Source organism: Benincasa hispida, chromosome 5 (assembly GCF_027475165.1).
Source record: "Benincasa hispida cultivar pf3 chromosome 5, pf3_genome.v1.1, whole genome shotgun sequence".
In the NCBI taxonomy this organism is placed as follows: Eukaryota; Viridiplantae; Streptophyta; class Magnoliopsida; order Cucurbitales; family Cucurbitaceae; genus Benincasa; species Benincasa hispida.
In genome coordinates this window covers 16,789,889-16,806,824 of record NC_143482.1, presented here as the reverse complement: position 1 = coordinate 16,806,824, position 16,936 = coordinate 16,789,889, and the positions used below count along the sequence as shown (strand labels likewise).

Here is a 16,936-nt window from a genome sequence, read left to right as displayed (position 1 = left end):
ATATGCATCAATAACAATATATAAACACACTACATGTATCAACAAATTAATCAAAAATCCCGATTATTTACAAACAAGTATAATATGATATCAAATTCAAACAAAAAAATATCAAAACATTATCGTTGATAGAAACATATCAGGAATAACCGCTATTTGGCTATCATTGCCAGAAACATATCAATGATAGCAACTGATAGCGCATTTCTCAAATTGAAAACTATAACTAATAGTAACATCACTAATAACAACTATCAATGATATCAATGGATAACACATTTCTCGAATTGAAAGCTATCACTGGTAGCGGCTATCGTTTGTTATCACTAATAGTAGCTATCAGTGATATTCACCGATAGCAGCATCACTGATAGCAACTGATAGCAGTTATTAGTCATAGCAACTAATAGCACATTTCTTAAATTGAAAGTTATTGTTGATAGCAGTGTCATTGATTGCAACTATCAATGATAGTAACTAGTATCATACTTCTCAAATTGAAAGTTACCACTGATAGCAACTATCAGTGATATTTACTGATAGCGCACTTCTCAAATTGAAAAGCTACCACTGATAGCAGCTATTAGTGATAATTACTAATAGCAGCTATCAGTAATAGTCACTGATAACACATTTCTCAAATTGAAAGCTATTACTTATAGCAACTATCGGTGATAACTTTCAATTTGAGAAAATCGAGAAGCAACGCGCAAAATGGTGGCTGGACGTGGATTTTTTTGGTCTTTTACCATTTTTGTTCCATATATGCAATTATTTTATCTTATACTACATATTCTATTATTTTTTGCTTGAATTCCATTTATGCAACTAGCCCTTAATTATTTAAATAAAAATTTAGATCTATTTTGAAAATACAAGGCTCAAGTTACCATTTTCTCAATTAAAAATTTATTTATCAAAAGAAACAGACAAGCCTTTAACTTTTTTATTTTTAATAATTTAGAAAATTTTATGCAAAATTTATTGGTGATAACAAGATAATATGACTTAAAACTTGATTTGTTTTATAATTTGTTTTACGCTTGGTCCTAAATGTTTTGATTAATGATTTCGTTTTTAGTTTTAAATTTTTGAAATTTAAGCTTCTTTCCTCAATATTTTTATGCTAAGCTTTTCAAATTTCTCAAAAAAATATATAAATTTTTAGTCAAATTTTAAAAAACAAAAATGTACTTTTGAAAATTTTTAAAAAAATTATTTTTTATTATTGAAAAGGAAAAATATATTTTTGTTTCTACATTTTGGATTTAGCTTCCATTTAATCTCTAGATTTTAAAATACAACACATTTAATTCTTAAGTTTTGAGATTTGTTTCTTAGTTTATAAATTTCTAATATTATAATTTTTCTTTTGAGATTTCAGTTTTGTTTCAATTTGGTCTCTAAGTTTTAAGATTTACAGTTTTAATCCTTTTTTTTTATTATTAAATACCCACTTTCAATAATTACCGTTACTTTCTATTAATTAATTTAAAATAATGAAGTGAAATTTAAATTATAAATTTTAAACAAGGATGAAAAATAGTGAACTTAATTTGTTATAATTATTTTATTGTTTAAAATTAATTAATATGCATTAACATTAAAGACTAAAAGTGATTATTTGGTGAAAAATTGAGATTAAAAATATAAATCTTGAAATCTAAAAACTAAATTAAAACAAAACTCAAATCTCACGGATAAAATTGTAACATTTTGAAACTTATGAACTAAAATGAAACCAAATTTAAAACTCAAGAATTAAATATGTAACATTTTAAAACATAAACACCAAATTAAAACTAGATTCAAAATTGAAGGGACCAAAAATGTATTATTTTTTTCTCTATTGAAATTTGACTATAAATTTCCATGTTTCTTTACCAAATATGAAAACAATAATTAAAGAAAATAGGGGAAAACAAAATGTATTTTTCAAAGAAAAAGAAAAGGAAAAAATTGGATAACGAAATGAGAGAGTGAGAGTGATATGCCCAAAGCAGACGACATGTCGTATCCCTCTGTCTAAAACAAATTATATAATTTTTTTTAAAAAAAGAAGGAAAATAAATAAATAAAAAAAAGGAATTAAAAAGAAAACAAAGAAGAAAGCAAAAACAAAAAAAACCTTCTGTTTCCTTCTGCCAATGGAACTATGTTTTTTTGGCCTCCTCACAAAATTGAACAATTCCAAGCCATATTAAATAAATATATATTCTTTCTGTATTCTAGCCAGGGGTATTTTAGTAAAAAAATACCCAACAAATTGTGGGGTTTTGAAAAATTTAGCAAAGACTTCAGAGCTTGAAAGCCGAAAAGTCCACAGTCAAATTGGATATTAAACTCTACAATTTTCTAATATATATTTATCTTTACTAAGTATAAATAAATGTGAACCGTTTTCAAATATAACAAATAAATCAAAATAGTTAAGTGATATAACAAAATAATCAAAATAGTTAAGTGATATAACAAAATTTTACCAGTACTATATTTTATAAATATTTTTATCAATTTTATCATTTAAAATAATTTTTAATAGAGGTATAAATATTTATCTTTATTAAGTATTAATAAACATAGAACCATTTTCAAATATAACAAAAATAAATTAAAATAATTACCTGATATAATTAAATGTTGATGGAAGATAGACAAAGATAAATATTTTACTATATTTTGTAAATATTTTTTTTTAATAAATTTTATCAATTAAAATAATTTTCAAGAGGGAGGTATAATTGAGTATGGCGTTGGAGATGAAATTCTTTCAATAGTAAACCAAAAAAACATAAAGCAAACCTGAATAATAATTTCTTCTTTCTCTTTCTTTCTTTTTCTTTTTATATATATATTTTTTATTTTTAATTAATTAATTAATTTATTTATTTATTTTTAAACAATTAAGGAATTTAGCACATAGTCACAAAGGCCTCTCTTTCAACCCACCCCCTTCTTCTTCCTCAACCATTTCACCATTCTTTTTCCACAGCCATTTATTAGATTCCTTCAATGGTCCTTTCTTCTCCATTGGATTTCGCTGATTCTTAACCAAAAAACCCATCTCAATTCCTTCATTTCCTCTTGATTTTACCCTTTTTTTCTCTCATTTTTTTTGGACTTTTGAACATATAACTCTTCTGGGTTTTTTCTGCCTTCCTTTTTCTTTCTGCAAATTTTTCCCTTCTGGGTTTGTTGTAGACAGCCCTCTTTTTGTAACCCAGGTGTATATGCTTACAGATTTTTAACAAAACAATCATATTTCTTAATTTTTCTTGATTTTTTTCCTTTTTTTGTGAATAAATAAGTTATTTAAGTCAAAGTTTCTTCGAATTTTCTCTTGAACCAAATATTTAAATAAATAGGAAAAAGAACACAAAAAAAGGGAAAAAGAGAGTGATATGGGAAAGCATGGACCTTGCTGTCACTGTGGAGTTACAAGTGAGTTCTTGTTTCTCCATTTTGTATAGTTGTTTAGTTTTTGTTTGTTTCTTGTCTGGTTTCTCTGCAATTTTCTCAAAAGAATGTTGATTTTCAGCTTGGTTTCTATAATTTTTGTATCTGCCAATGCTCTTGTTTGCTTGAATGTGTAAATTCCTCTGAGTTTGTGAATTGGGAGAGGATTTTATAAAAGAACACAAAGAAGAAACAAAATTCAATCAAAGATATATGTTACTCTTTGAACTATAGTGTTCTAATGTTTCTCCGGGGGGCGGGGGGGGGGGGGGGGGGGGGGGGGGGGGGGGGGGTTGGTGGGCACTTCTTTGAGCTGAGTTTCTTCAGGAGTGAATGCATTTAGATCTCTCAACTCATTCATCAACCAATTGTATTGTAATTAATTGGTGATTTCATCCTATGAGCTTAACATTTATACTGATTAGTATGTTTTTTTTGAATTGTGGACTGTTTTGTTGTTGGGTACATAATAATGTGCAGCATCATTTCTCATCAGTTGTCATTGACCTTCATGTTGTGTTCAATCACAATTCATGTTTTTGTATTTGAAGTCTAGCAGGTGACTGGTGATCATATACATTTATAACTTGTGTGATTCATCATTTAACTTTCTGAAATCTGAACTTCCCTGACATTACAAGTTTCAATTGTTTTGTGTTGGTTTCTGTTTCAATGTTAATTTTGTTGGACTCAAATCAGATCAATTATGCTAGTGAAAAAAGTTCTCAATGCCAATCTCTAATGGTTCTAGAACCAGACTGGAGTGTCAACGAATAATTCAAAACCAGTTTCATGTGTGGTCTGATATGTGTCTATGGTTAATTTACTAAATGGAATTAACTGATTTTTCCCGTACATTGTTTCATCATAAGGAAGGTTTCATCTTATACACGACAGATTTCTTCTTATGAGTGGAGCAGCAATTTCAATTTTCACTGATAATATGTACTCTAAAGTGGATGAACTTGTTAAATCAACTTAAGCCAACCTTTCAAATTCTTCAATTATATGAAATCAGTTGACGTAATTAATGTTGTAGTTACTTGGTACTTGCTAATATCTTTCAATAGATTAACCATTCTCCTTGAGTTAAATGTGATTTTCTCCTTGATTGAACTTTGAACTATAGTTTCTAACTTAAGTAATTCAAATACATATTTTCCATGGCCTAAGTTCTCCATGTTTGTTTTTCTATATGGGAAATGTTTGAGATTCTATCAAGTGCCATTCGTCATAGTGCTCACAACTATGGTCTGCCTCATGTCACATTGGTTTTGATCAAATTTGCCTGCAACTGCTCAATATTATGTATACACTATAATGTGAGCTCTGGTTGTGAGATATCAACTTTTTGTAAATGGTTTACTGCAAATGCAATAAATTTAGAGGAAAACATTTTGTTATACCATCTCTATGCATTTTCCTACCAGAAACTTGTTGCATTCTTGTGAAAAAATGGATAACAGTTGGATGACTATTGTTCTTTGTTTTGTTGTATTGAAAATTCTACAGTTTCCTTATTGTTAATTTAGGTAATTTAATTATTATACACTGAGAATCTTCTGTACTTGCACATTAATCTTAACTTTCGAGTATCTAATGTCCAAGTGCTGGGACAGGCACTCCTCTTTGGCGTAATGGACCTCCTGATAAACCGGTATTATGCAATGCATGCGGATCTCGATGGAGGACTAAAGGAACGCTTGCAAACTATACCCCTTTGCATGCTCGGGCCGATCCTGATGAATATGAAGATCACAGGGTTTCTAGGGTGAAGAGCATTTCAATAAATAAAAACAAAGAAGTTAAACTGCTGAAAAGAAAGCTGCAACAAGCAGATGGATCAATTGGGTGGATGATTCCCGATCAGGGTCAGGGTTACCATAGAGTAGTGGATGAAGATACGAGCAATAGATCCAGTTCTGGATCGGCCATATCTAATCCTGAGAGTTGTGCCCATTTCAGCAGTGCAGATGCAAGTGATTTGACAGGTTAAACACTGAAATCCATTCTTGATGATTAGTAGAACTTCTTAAAACCTTCCACTGGAAATCTTATGTCTAATTATTGTAGCTTAATTCTCTAAACATTATGAAAGCTCTCACTTTTTTCATCCTTGCATCATTTTTTCTGTCAGTTTAACCTTAAACTAATCTTTTGTTTCAAGTTTAGCCTGAGGGTCAAGAAAATAGTAAAATGTTGGCGGAAAGGTAGTGATGTCAAAAGAAAGAATGACTTAAAAGAAATGGTTGGTCCACAAAATATTTTTTCAAAAAAGTGAAAAGTAATGCATATTTTGGAAGTTGAAAAGCTTAAGTCTGTCCAATGCATAAAAATCTGCTATGTTTCTTCATCAATGGTACTGAAAATCAAGAAACAAACTTAAATCCTGTAGAAGGCACAAAGATACTACTGTCAGGGATTGACATGATCATTGAACTTCATGAATTGTTTCGTTGACAAACTCTCTCCGGTTGTTTTTTCCGATGCAGCATTCTTAAATCACTGATTGATCCAAAAACTTAAGCTAATGGGTGATGAAAAATTTAATATTATATCATCTAATGCTACCCTCACTTGTGGACTTGAAATATAAAGACCCAATAAGTGGAACTCAATATTAATTGGGGAGGAAATAACATTGTTGGGGTTGGACTGGACCACCTGCTTTAATACCATCTTAAATCACCGATTGACCCAGAGGCTTAAGCTAATGGGTGAAGGAAAATTTAATATTATATCTTTTAACAAGCATCATCTCTCTAGTTGAGTTAGAACGAGTGATTTTGTGCTATTATGTGTTTGTCAATGAGCAATGTAATTCTGACTGTAATTTTTCCACAATTTTGCCATCTTAAGGTCCATCTCAGTCAATAGTGTGGGAGTCCATGGTGCCTTCCAGGAAGAGGACCTGTGTGAATCGTCCAAAGCAGTCCCCGGTTGAAAAATTAACTAAAGATCTATATAGTATTTTACGTGAGCAGAGATCGTCCTACTTCTCTGAAGCTTCCGAGGATGATCTGCTTTTTGAGAGTGAAAAACCTATGGTCTCTGTTGAGATAGGTCATGGAAGTATTCTCATTAGGCATCCAAGCTCGATAGCTCGAGAAGAGGAATCTGAAGCTAGCTCAGTTTCAGTTGATAACAAGCAATGCTTGGTAAATGAGGTCTATTCACCCCATTCTTCAACTGTTCTTGTATGTAGTGAAAACAAGGGCATGAATTTTCCAACATCTAGGACTGGAAAGATGAAGAATGTTTATGGATCAGGAGTACAGCAAGAACAGATTAAAAGGTAGCTCTAATCTAATTTATAAAGTTGAGAATTCCCCATAGTTGTTAAATTGGTCTATGTGGAAAGCTCAGCAAAATGATGTTGAAAAGAAAACAAAGGAAAAGGCATAAGACATTGTTTCCTTCATTTTGCAAGAGTAATACACAAAAGATGTGGCTGAATACTTGAACTATGAATATGTACCAAGTATTTTCTTGGGGACAAAAATGTCAATTATATTAGGAAAATAGTGCAATTTCATGCTGTCAACATTACTGGAATCAAGAACAATCACCATTATTTTTTTCTTCAAATTGCAGGGACGATTCTCTTCACGAATGCTTACAAATGCTTGGAAACCATAAATCACCCTTATGTGATGTAGATATAAATGTAAGTGATGTCTTTTAGCTCGCTCGATTCCATTATGAAAGCAACTTTAAGCTTGCATGTCAGTGATCCAAGATGGCAGTGACTCTTGTTTTCATGAATACCATTACTTGGTAACTGCTTATACGAAAAATGATGCAGTTTAGATTCTTAGCGGATGGTTCAACAGTTAGATACTCTCTTCATTTCCATTACTGGTCTTGAGAGTTCTGATAAATATGCGTATTGTGCATTTTGTTCTTAGTGCAAATATACGTTGTTTCTGTGGCTAGGACATTATAAACTTTGGAGAGTTTGCGAGACAACTAACAAATGAAGAACAGCAGCAATTAATGAAGTACCTACCACAGGTTGATATTGCTGAATTTCCGGAGACGTAAGAATATTTTTCGTTAATATATCAATTCTCTTCTGTTATTCCCCACCCAACACTACACAGGGAAAAGGAAAATAATAGCTCAAGAGGGCAGCATCATTTAACTGTTCATGCTGCCCATTGTGTGAAAAAGTATGGACTCCCCATTTTAGCATACCATATCATTGACTTGTGATGGCAACATCACGTAAACGGAAAAAAAGCATTTCAATACATATTTAATGTTTGACTTGAATCTAAAACATTACTAGTTTACTCACACTACATCACCATGCTGTATGAAATTAGAACTGGGGGTGATCAAGAAAATCACATGTTAGATTCCTGTGTTGTTTTGTTTGCAGCCTCGAGAGCATGTTTAATAGCCCCTATTTCAAGGAGAATTTAACTTCCTTCCAACAACTGCTTAGCGAGGGTGTTTTTGATGCTTCCTTCCTTGGAACAAAGATTGAAGACTGCAAGACTCTTAAAAGGCTTGTATTGTATAATTCTTCAAAATCGAAATGGGTCGAAAGCTATCATCAACTTAAGGTTAGGGCTGATTTGATAGTGATTAGATTTTTGTTCGATGAGAACAATAGAAAAAACAAATTTTGAATATGCATTTTAATTTTGTATTGTGTATGTGCAGAAATGTAAAAATGGTAGCAAAGGACCTTTTCTTTCCCATGCCAATGCGTCGGTGTCGAGTAACTTCATGAATGTTAAGCAATTGCGTGAGAGCTACAATCAGAATATTTCAGGTAAACAAAAAATTGTCTGGTCGATTCTGTTAAATGTAAGATGATTTGTTTGCCTTCCAAAATTCTTTGTATGGTAAAATTAAAATGCTTATTCTTCTCAGCTTGCGGGATGATAATAATTGTATCTTCTTATCTTAGCTTTAAACAACTTATAGTACAAACTTCGACGCATCATCTTAGCAATGGCTAATCTGCATAGTGAAATTAAGGCTCCATTTGATAATCATTTAGTTTTGATTTTCAGTTTTTGAAAACTGAGCCTATTTTCTCCTAATTTCTTAGGATGTTTTACATCTTTCTTAAATACAAGAGTTGAATTCTTAGCTTAATTCCAAAACGACGTTACTTGAAAAGGATCTGGTCTATTGGTTGTACAACTATGTCCCTGAGTTCTAAGGAGCTTAATTCTAAAAATAAAACTACTTTTAAATTTTTTTTTTTTAATTTTTAAAACTTGGCTTAGTTTTTTAAAACATTGGTAAAAAGTAAATAACAAAGCAAAAAATTTGGAGGTGGAAATGATGTTTATAGGCTTAATTTTGAAAAACTAAAAATAAAAAACCAAATGATTATCAAATAGGACCAAGAAACACGTGTTTTGCCCAAGTATAAGGGCATTTCTTTAGTTCGAGGAGATAGGTTTTTTTTGCCCTCCTCACAAGATATGAATAATTTAGAGAGTTGTGCATCTCCTTCTTTGAGAATGAGCATAAAAAGATGATTTTGTCGATACAAAAATCGAATTATGATCTGCTGCAGACTTTATTACTCGACTGTTATCGTGTTTGAAGTCTTTGTCGGTCGGTCGAAACCATACTCAGTATATATTTTTCCATCTTCAGAGGTAAAGACCATCATGAAGAGTCCCAAAAGGTTGGTGATGAAGGAAAATAAGGATCCTGGAAAGAATGATGGATCTTGCTTCAGCCCTAGAAGCTTATTTGCTTTGCCTCCTGATGGAAGCTCCCTCATGCTTGAATCCTTACGTTTCGTCGAAGAAAGTTCAGATCAAGATCTATTGCTAGATGTACGGTCAAATAGTTCATTCCCACAAGCGGAGCTCCTTCACCCGACCTCTCATTCTGGTGGTAGGCAGGCTAGCACATGTAGTAGCTCAGTCCACCCACATCTTGTTCATCACTAACAACTGTATTTCGATTTCATTACAAGTGTACCTTCTGCTTTTAGCTAATAGCGATGGCTTGGACTCGCATACTTTGCATTGTAAAAGAAAACTCGGTAAATGAGGTCGAATGGCAACTTTTTCGTTTCACCCTTGAAGTTCGAATGGTCGAAACATGAATTTGGGTGGAAATTTTTGTATAGACACTAGATTTGTAATATATATACACTTGAATTTTATGTATTGAAGAATTGATAGTTACAAGATCTTTGTATGCAAAACAGGTTGAGTTTTGGGTGAATCTTCTTGAACACTATGCTGTAAACCTCTTTCAATTTTTTCAAAATAGAATATTATCCTATATTTATTTATACGAGTTATTTCCATCTCTTGATTCAACAGGCATTATTTTTTATATTAGTATAAGTGAAATAAAGAGATTCCAACTTGGAATAAAAATATATAATCAATTGAATTTTGTTTGTTTACCAATAATGGATAAGTCCACCATTATCGATTTGAATCAATAAATTTAATTAATACTTGAAATTTAATGGATATTTATTCAATAATAGAATATGTAATTTTGACCTCGAGACATGAGATTTGATCTCCCGCCCCCACAGACCATAAGACATAAGGTTCGATCTTCTCACTCCACATATTATAAAAGAAAGAGAAAAAAAAAACTAAGAAAAGTTAAAATCATAATTCGACAAAAGAACTCTAAATCAAATAACTTGTAGGTTTAAACTATATGACAACCTATTTTACCATACACACATATATCCCTTGAAACAAGCCAATTTCTCAACTCCATAGAAGGGTTAAACAAAAAAAAAAAAAATAATAAATAAATAAATAAGCACTCGTTTAATCTTTTCAGCTTGTCTTATTTAGTCTCTAATTGAAAATGTTTCTTGTAATTGTCCACAGACTTCTACGGTTTTCCCTATTTCATTAATCAACGAAATGTCTCTTATTCCAAAAAAAAAAAAAAAAAAAAAAAAAAAAAAAAAAAAAAAAAAAAGAGAAAGAGCAATTGCTCATTAGAAAGTGAAGCTCTTGTACCTTAGAAGTTACTAGTAGTCTTTTCTTTCTTTAAAAAGACATTATATAGAACAAGAATGATGAGGAAAAAATTATTTTATAAGGCCACTACAATATAACTACATTTTTAAAAATATTAGATTTAGATTAAAAAAATGCATGTCTCTAACAATCGCGGCATATATATTGAAATAACTCTCTCATACATTTAAAAGTACAAAAGTGCAAATCACATTATGACACTTTAATAAATTTTTCGATGATGGAGTAGTTTGCAATTTTTACAATTACAAGATATCTATTTGAACTACTCTAGCAAGATGGGAACAAGTCAAGCTTGCCTTCTCAAAAATGTCAAAAAGAATGGATAAGTAGGGCCATACATATAAACTAATAGAAATGGACCATCTTTAATATATTTTTTTAATTATAGAATTACTTCGTGAAAATTTGTGGTTGTTCCATTATTGTTTGTACTATTAAACAAATGAGTTCTCAATTTGTCTCTTGTTATTTTTTTTGGAAAAAAAAATTATATATATATTTTTAAAAAAACTTCTCAAATGTGAGTGAATAGATTTGCTTCATCGTGGCTTACATCTCATCTTCTAATTTCTAAAAAGATTGAAAAAAGAATTATTTTTCTTTTGCACGATTTATCCTTTCTCAAATGTGGATATTTATAAAGGAAGATTTTTAAAATTTAGGGACTAAACACACATATTTGTTAGAATTTCAAGACTAAAAAGATAATTTATCCTTAAATAATTTTCTGTTGATTTCCACCATTTTACTTTTAAGAAAATAACAAAAAAAAAAAAAAACAACTTTTTTATGAAAGCAAGAGAGATTAACAGAAGATGAGAAGATAGGAGAGAGTGAAAGGGACTAAGAAATGGGAACCATACAAAATGAGAGAGGACTAAAAAAATGTTGATATATGAGTGATTTTTTTTTAATAAAAAATAGTTGTAAATATTAAGTATTTAATTAGATATTTTATCCAATTTATCTATCTTTCCGTGAGCTCATTCTTTCTTTACTTCGACTTTTAGACTCTCGATCTCTCCTATTTTAAGCACTATCAAATTTGGTGCATAAATATTAGAAAATTAAAACTTTTATCCAGATTTCCTTAAAAGTTGATTAGTCTACCTTACCTAAAATTGAAATTTTTACCAAAATTTTTGGTAAGGTTTGACTTGGTCAACTTTAAAGGAAATCTTAGATACTAAAGCTTCCTGTAAAATTGACTAAGCCAAACCTTATGAGAAATCTCATGGAATTTATTTTAATTTAATTTTATTGTTTTTGCATTGTTTCCTTCCATTATTAGTAATCTATTATTTATTTGCAAAATGTCTTGTATATTTGTTTGCTGCGGTGGCATTTGAAAGGAGGATGCACAAGATTACTTAGAGGTCAGTCTTATCAATAGGCTCGAAGCTCAAAGGTCGGCTCAAGCTTAACCTACACTTGATTCAAGCCTGATCGAAAGTCAACATTTGATTGGTCCTGTCAACGCAACCCATTTATTCATCAGATTAGATATGGATCACCGTTTTGAAAAATAAATTGATTTTGGGTCGACCTGTTTAGGCCATAGTTGGATTTATTCATGGGGCTGGCCTAGTGGACTTATCATTGGGCCAACCCTAAATATGCATGTATGTGTATAATTCTTCATATATTTATCAATGAACCCCAAATCTATGTTTGGTAGTAGTAGTGAATTGGGAAGTGACATAAACAAGCCCTAATTACTCATGCTAACCAATTTTTCCATACAACTTAGCGCAAAAATCCGATGAAAATGTTGATGAAGATGACAACAGTAGTCAAAGATGAAAATGCCAATGAAGATGATGATGAAGTCTATGAATGTGATGAAGAGGAATTTGAGGACTTAGATGAATTGGATGGCTTAACTGAAGAGGATGAAAGAGAGGATGTTAAAGAGGGTGGTGATGACTTTGAGGAGGAGTATCGTGTTGGTGATAGGGAAACAACAATAGTTGGCACTAATTTTGCACAACCTGAAAGTGCTTGGACTGAGATGCCGATGATTATATCATATCAATCTTCTGGTAATGATGATATTGATATCGAGCTTGGACAGATATACATTCCATAGGAAGAGGTTGCACATGCATTGTCACTCATGGCCATATGTAGGAATTTTGAGTACATAATTGACAAATCCACCAAGTCCTTGCTGACAGTTAAATGTAAATATCATACATGTGGATGGAGGATTAGGGCTCAGAAGCAAAGATTCTACTCTGTTTAAGATATATAGGTATACAAATGGCCATACATGATCTCAACAGTTAATGGACCACGACCACCAATAGGGAAAGAGCAAGGTAATAAACATTTAATTAAGTCCAAGTTCACCAATGTTAGTAAGATGTATAGGCTGAAAGACATCATGCAAAACATGCATGAAGACTACAGGGTGAGTATCAGTTATACAAAAGTTTGGCGGTCTAAAGAAGATGGTCCAAAGCAGGCCTAAGGAGTCTTGAGGTCACCTACATGCCTATGATGAAGCCCTAAAAATAGTGAATCCCAGGACTATATATGACTTCAAACTTGATGACGACAAATACTTGAAGTCTGTATTCATGTCATTGGGTCCGTTGATTAGGGATTTTTTTTAAAACTATATTGGCATGTGTTGGTTGTTGATGGGACACACAAGAGAAGTTTAGGAGTGTTATGTGAAGTGCAAATGTAGTGGATGAGAACAAGCAAATATATCGTGTTGCATTGCAAATGATGAGATGGATGATGCATGGACATGGTTCTTTTAAAGGTTTAAGTAGGTCGTAAGGGCCGTTATAAAACTTCTCATTGTATTGGATAGAAAATTGAGCATTGAGAAGATAATCCGTAGGGTTTTTCCGTCTACATTCTACTACTTTTTGCACTTATCACCAATCCATGAACTTGGCTAAGAATTTAAAGAATGATGTTGTACTCCCCTTTTTTTGCTAGCTGCCAAAGCATATCGTAAGTCAACTTTTCGAGTACATTGGGTTAAGATTCATTTGTTCAGTGGAGTTGCCCAATACTTGAGAGGAAATGGGTTTTCCACATTGGCTTGGAGCATTTTAGTGTGGCTGAAGGTATGAAGGTACGATCATATGACGACTAATTTGGCTAAAAGTCTGAATGCCCTTCTGAAAGATGTTAGGATGTTGCCCACTACAAAATTCTTAGATCATATACGGGGTGTATTGTAAGATTGGTTTCATCGATGACGAACTTATGCTACAAGTTGTCAGAGATCCTTTGCTGGCTATGTAGAGATAAAATGAAAGACGCAGAGGTTAGATCGAGAAGATATTTTACTAAGCCAGAGGATATTTCAATATATGAAGTCACTGGAGGACTTGTTGACTTGCAAGCAAGTATGTGTATCTGCAAACTGTTTGATTACAATGAGATTTCTTGCTCCAATGCGATTGCAACAACATGCTACCGGAATATAGATCCGTACACCCTTTGCTCGCATGCATACAACATACAAACAACTATAGCCAGACATGTAAAAGTGGAGGCAGCCAGATGAGTACAAAGACATTGAACTCCTACCACCTAGAAGGATTGCTTAGGTAGGCCATCGTCAGGAGCTTCGACCACCTTCTGCAGGCGAGGTTTGCCAAGTTCACAAGTGTGATAGATGTGGGATGGTTGGCCACAACCGCAAAACTTACCGGCAACCACGATCAACGATATGATGAACACTATGCTTTCATAATCTGTAAATTTTGTACACAAACTCTTTGTGCTATAAAACATTATTTTTGGTTTCATGTTTACATTATATTGGTTTCATATCAATACATTTGTTTGAGATAATAAAAAAAAAAAAAAAAAAGAAAAAAAAAACAAATTTGTTTGAAACAATTAAAAAAAGAAAAGAAAAGAACAACTATAGTAAACAAATTGAATACCTCATTCACAACATTCATTTATTTTCTCAAATTTTTAGTTCAAGGAAACTTCCATTCACATGCACTAAACATTATTGTTCCTTTTTTTCTTTCCTCTTATTGTGACTTTCCTATTCAGTTGCCCCATATAATTACTCTTCTCCATCCTACAAGGTTTCCTTTATTGCTTTCTTCATAAGTTATCCTTTTCTTAGTCCTGTCTGTTTAGGATCTATATAAGTCTTAAAGATACCCTAAGAAGTAAAATAATTGTCCATTCACCATTCACAAAAAGGAAATTGAAGAAGTGAACATCATAAATGAAACCAAGACGAACCCCATAACATAACATACACAAATTCCAACTTTTGCTTTTTCAGAATAAGTTCACTGAGAAAATTTGCTATGAAAAACAAACAACATTAGTCGAAGAATTCCCATTTCTCCACTTTACAAAGTCCACAGAGGACAATGAGCGCAAACAACATACTATCTGGGTTTCTGTACAGATGACTTAAAAAAATGTGCCAAAATGACATTTGACCTGATGTCTTAAACCAAGTTCTTCTAATCCTTAGCTAACATCAGCAAACCGTTTTTGTGCTTCTTTATTCTTGTACTTTCTTTCCTGTTTTTTCCTCTTGTTCTCGCTCCATATGCAGTCTCTCCCTCTCATTCCTTATGTTATCTCTCACTTTCATTCCTTTGTTTTTCCTCTCTCCTGTCTCCCTGTGTACCCTTTTCTCTCCCTCTCCTCCATGCCACAAGGAGGGCTCGGTTTGAAGTTGCGGTGGGAAGAAAAGGAGGAGAGCGAGAAGGAGAATATATGAAGCGAGATCAAGAGGAAACATAAGGAGCAACAGAGTGAGAACAAAAAAAAAAAAAAAAAAAAAAAAAAAAAGGAATAATGGTTTGTTGACGTTAGAAAAGGATTAGATAAACTTATTTTGAGAAACTAGGTCAAATCTCATTTGAGGACAATTTTTGTCAAAATATATATACATATATATTTATTTATCAATTTGCAAAATTCACAAATCTCCCCTTCTTGGTTTCCGCAATAAGTTCATTGAAAGTATTTTCATCAAGAAAGAACACAAGTCTAAAGATCTCCATCTCACCACTGACAAGCTCCAGACAGAGGACTATAAGCAAACAACTAAATCTCTATCCAATAATTTGCAATATACACAAATCTCCCCTTCTGGGTTTTCAAAGTATGTCCATTAATGACAGTATCTGCAATTCAAGCAACAAGGTAATCCTAAAATCTCTATCACAAAACAACACATACAACCTCCATACAGAACAGTGAGCAAACAACAAAATCTCTATCTAATAATTTCCAAAATTCACAAATTTACCCATCTGGGTTTTCAAAATAAGTTCATTCAAAATATTTTCCAAGCAAGAAACCAGATTCTCTAGATCTCTATCTCATCATCTTGAAGCTCCATAGAGGACAATAAGCAAAGAGGATTTTCTTGTTTCCAAAAAGGAGGAGCCTAGAACAGCAAAAAGCACAATCATTCAGAGAAAATACCTGCCACCACATTTCAGAATCAGACCCATCTAAAACAACTAAACAAAGCCAATTAGTTGGAATTTCTATTTCAAGAATACTATTAAGTAAACCAAGAACTTCCAATCAAAATTCCCTTCGGTTCACAAATCTCGACCATAATTTATCACTAACAAAATCTAAACCTGTATAATCAGAATCAAACGAATATATCTGCAAATTGAATTTACTCCCGAAAACCCCAATTCTTTTTCTGCTTAAACTCGAAACCTTAATTTCAGAGAACTCCAATCACTGTAATAGACCAAATCGCTACACAAATTTCATCCATCTTACACATAATTAAATAACGGAACCCATTTATGAATCTGACCTTGTTGATTAATAGATCAAGCGGCCACTCAGATCAACGCTCCTCGGACCTCGTTCGACCCATATCGCCATCCGGTCGACGCTGATCGGAGCTAAGTTCGCATCTTCCGGTGAAATTAATAGCGCGGTGACACCTAATCGCTGAAAATTGAAAGAAAAAGTAGAATTGCTGAAGGTCAAATTGGCGCAGAGACAGAGAGATTCGGTATTTGAAAGAGCTCGAACGGTTTAGGGTTTTGTGATGGGTTTCCCGCCATTTCGTTGAATTTAACGGCCATCATTGAAATTCGATGTACGGTATTAATGGTTTTTGTAATTAATTTAGAATACCATTTTAGCTCTTATATATTCGAGATTTATTTAATTTTAATCTTTGAAAACTTCTCTGTACTTTAAATAGTTCTTAAATTTAACCCTTTTAAAATTAATTTTTTTTTTTAAATTGACTAGCTATAATAATAAATTGCATACAAGAAAATATTCATGTTTTGAAAAAACCAAGATTTTTTTAAAAAAATATAATGACAAAAATAAGATTGGAGAAAAACATTTTCTAAGAATAGGTGTTTTGGGAAAGTATTGACAAAATTGGGGTAGTAGAATCGTGTACCGGTACACGATTTCCATGTGGCAAACTCGTGTACCCGCTACACGAGTACTGTTTGATCCAGTCAGCACCTCGGTTAACT

At 32.3% G+C, this 16,936-nt stretch overlaps 1 protein-coding gene and 1 long non-coding RNA gene across 3 annotated transcripts; one reads left to right on the top strand and one right to left on the bottom strand.

Annotated features, from left to right (window-relative positions):
• Window positions 1-2,778: 2,778 nt before the first annotated feature.
• LOC120078439 (GATA transcription factor 26-like) lies at window positions 2,779-9,663 on the top strand. 2 transcript variants are annotated; one of them, XM_039032713.2, is made up of 8 exons: window positions 2,779-3,441; window positions 5,076-5,447; window positions 6,316-6,751; window positions 7,051-7,123; window positions 7,393-7,496; window positions 7,841-8,027; window positions 8,128-8,239; window positions 9,082-9,663. In XM_039032713.2, exons 1-8 carry the CDS (start codon window positions 3,402-3,404, stop codon window positions 9,381-9,383), a joined length of 1,626 nt encoding a protein of 541 aa, XP_038888641.1. In that variant the 5' UTR covers window positions 2,779-3,401; the 3' UTR covers window positions 9,384-9,663. The 2 variants fall into 2 exon arrangements, with proteins under 2 accessions (XP_038888641.1, XP_090170264.1); XM_090314138.1 differs by having other exon boundaries at window positions 2,915-3,441; window positions 5,065-5,447.
• Window positions 9,664-15,540: 5,877 nt separating this feature from the next.
• Window positions 15,541-16,546, bottom strand: LOC120077645 (uncharacterized). The gene is made up of 2 exons (XR_005481801.2): window positions 16,249-16,546; window positions 15,541-15,896 (listed from the first exon to the last, which is right to left on the bottom strand). It is a non-coding gene; the product is annotated as an uncharacterized LOC120077645 (long non-coding RNA).
• Window positions 16,547-16,936: the final 390 nt, after the last annotated feature.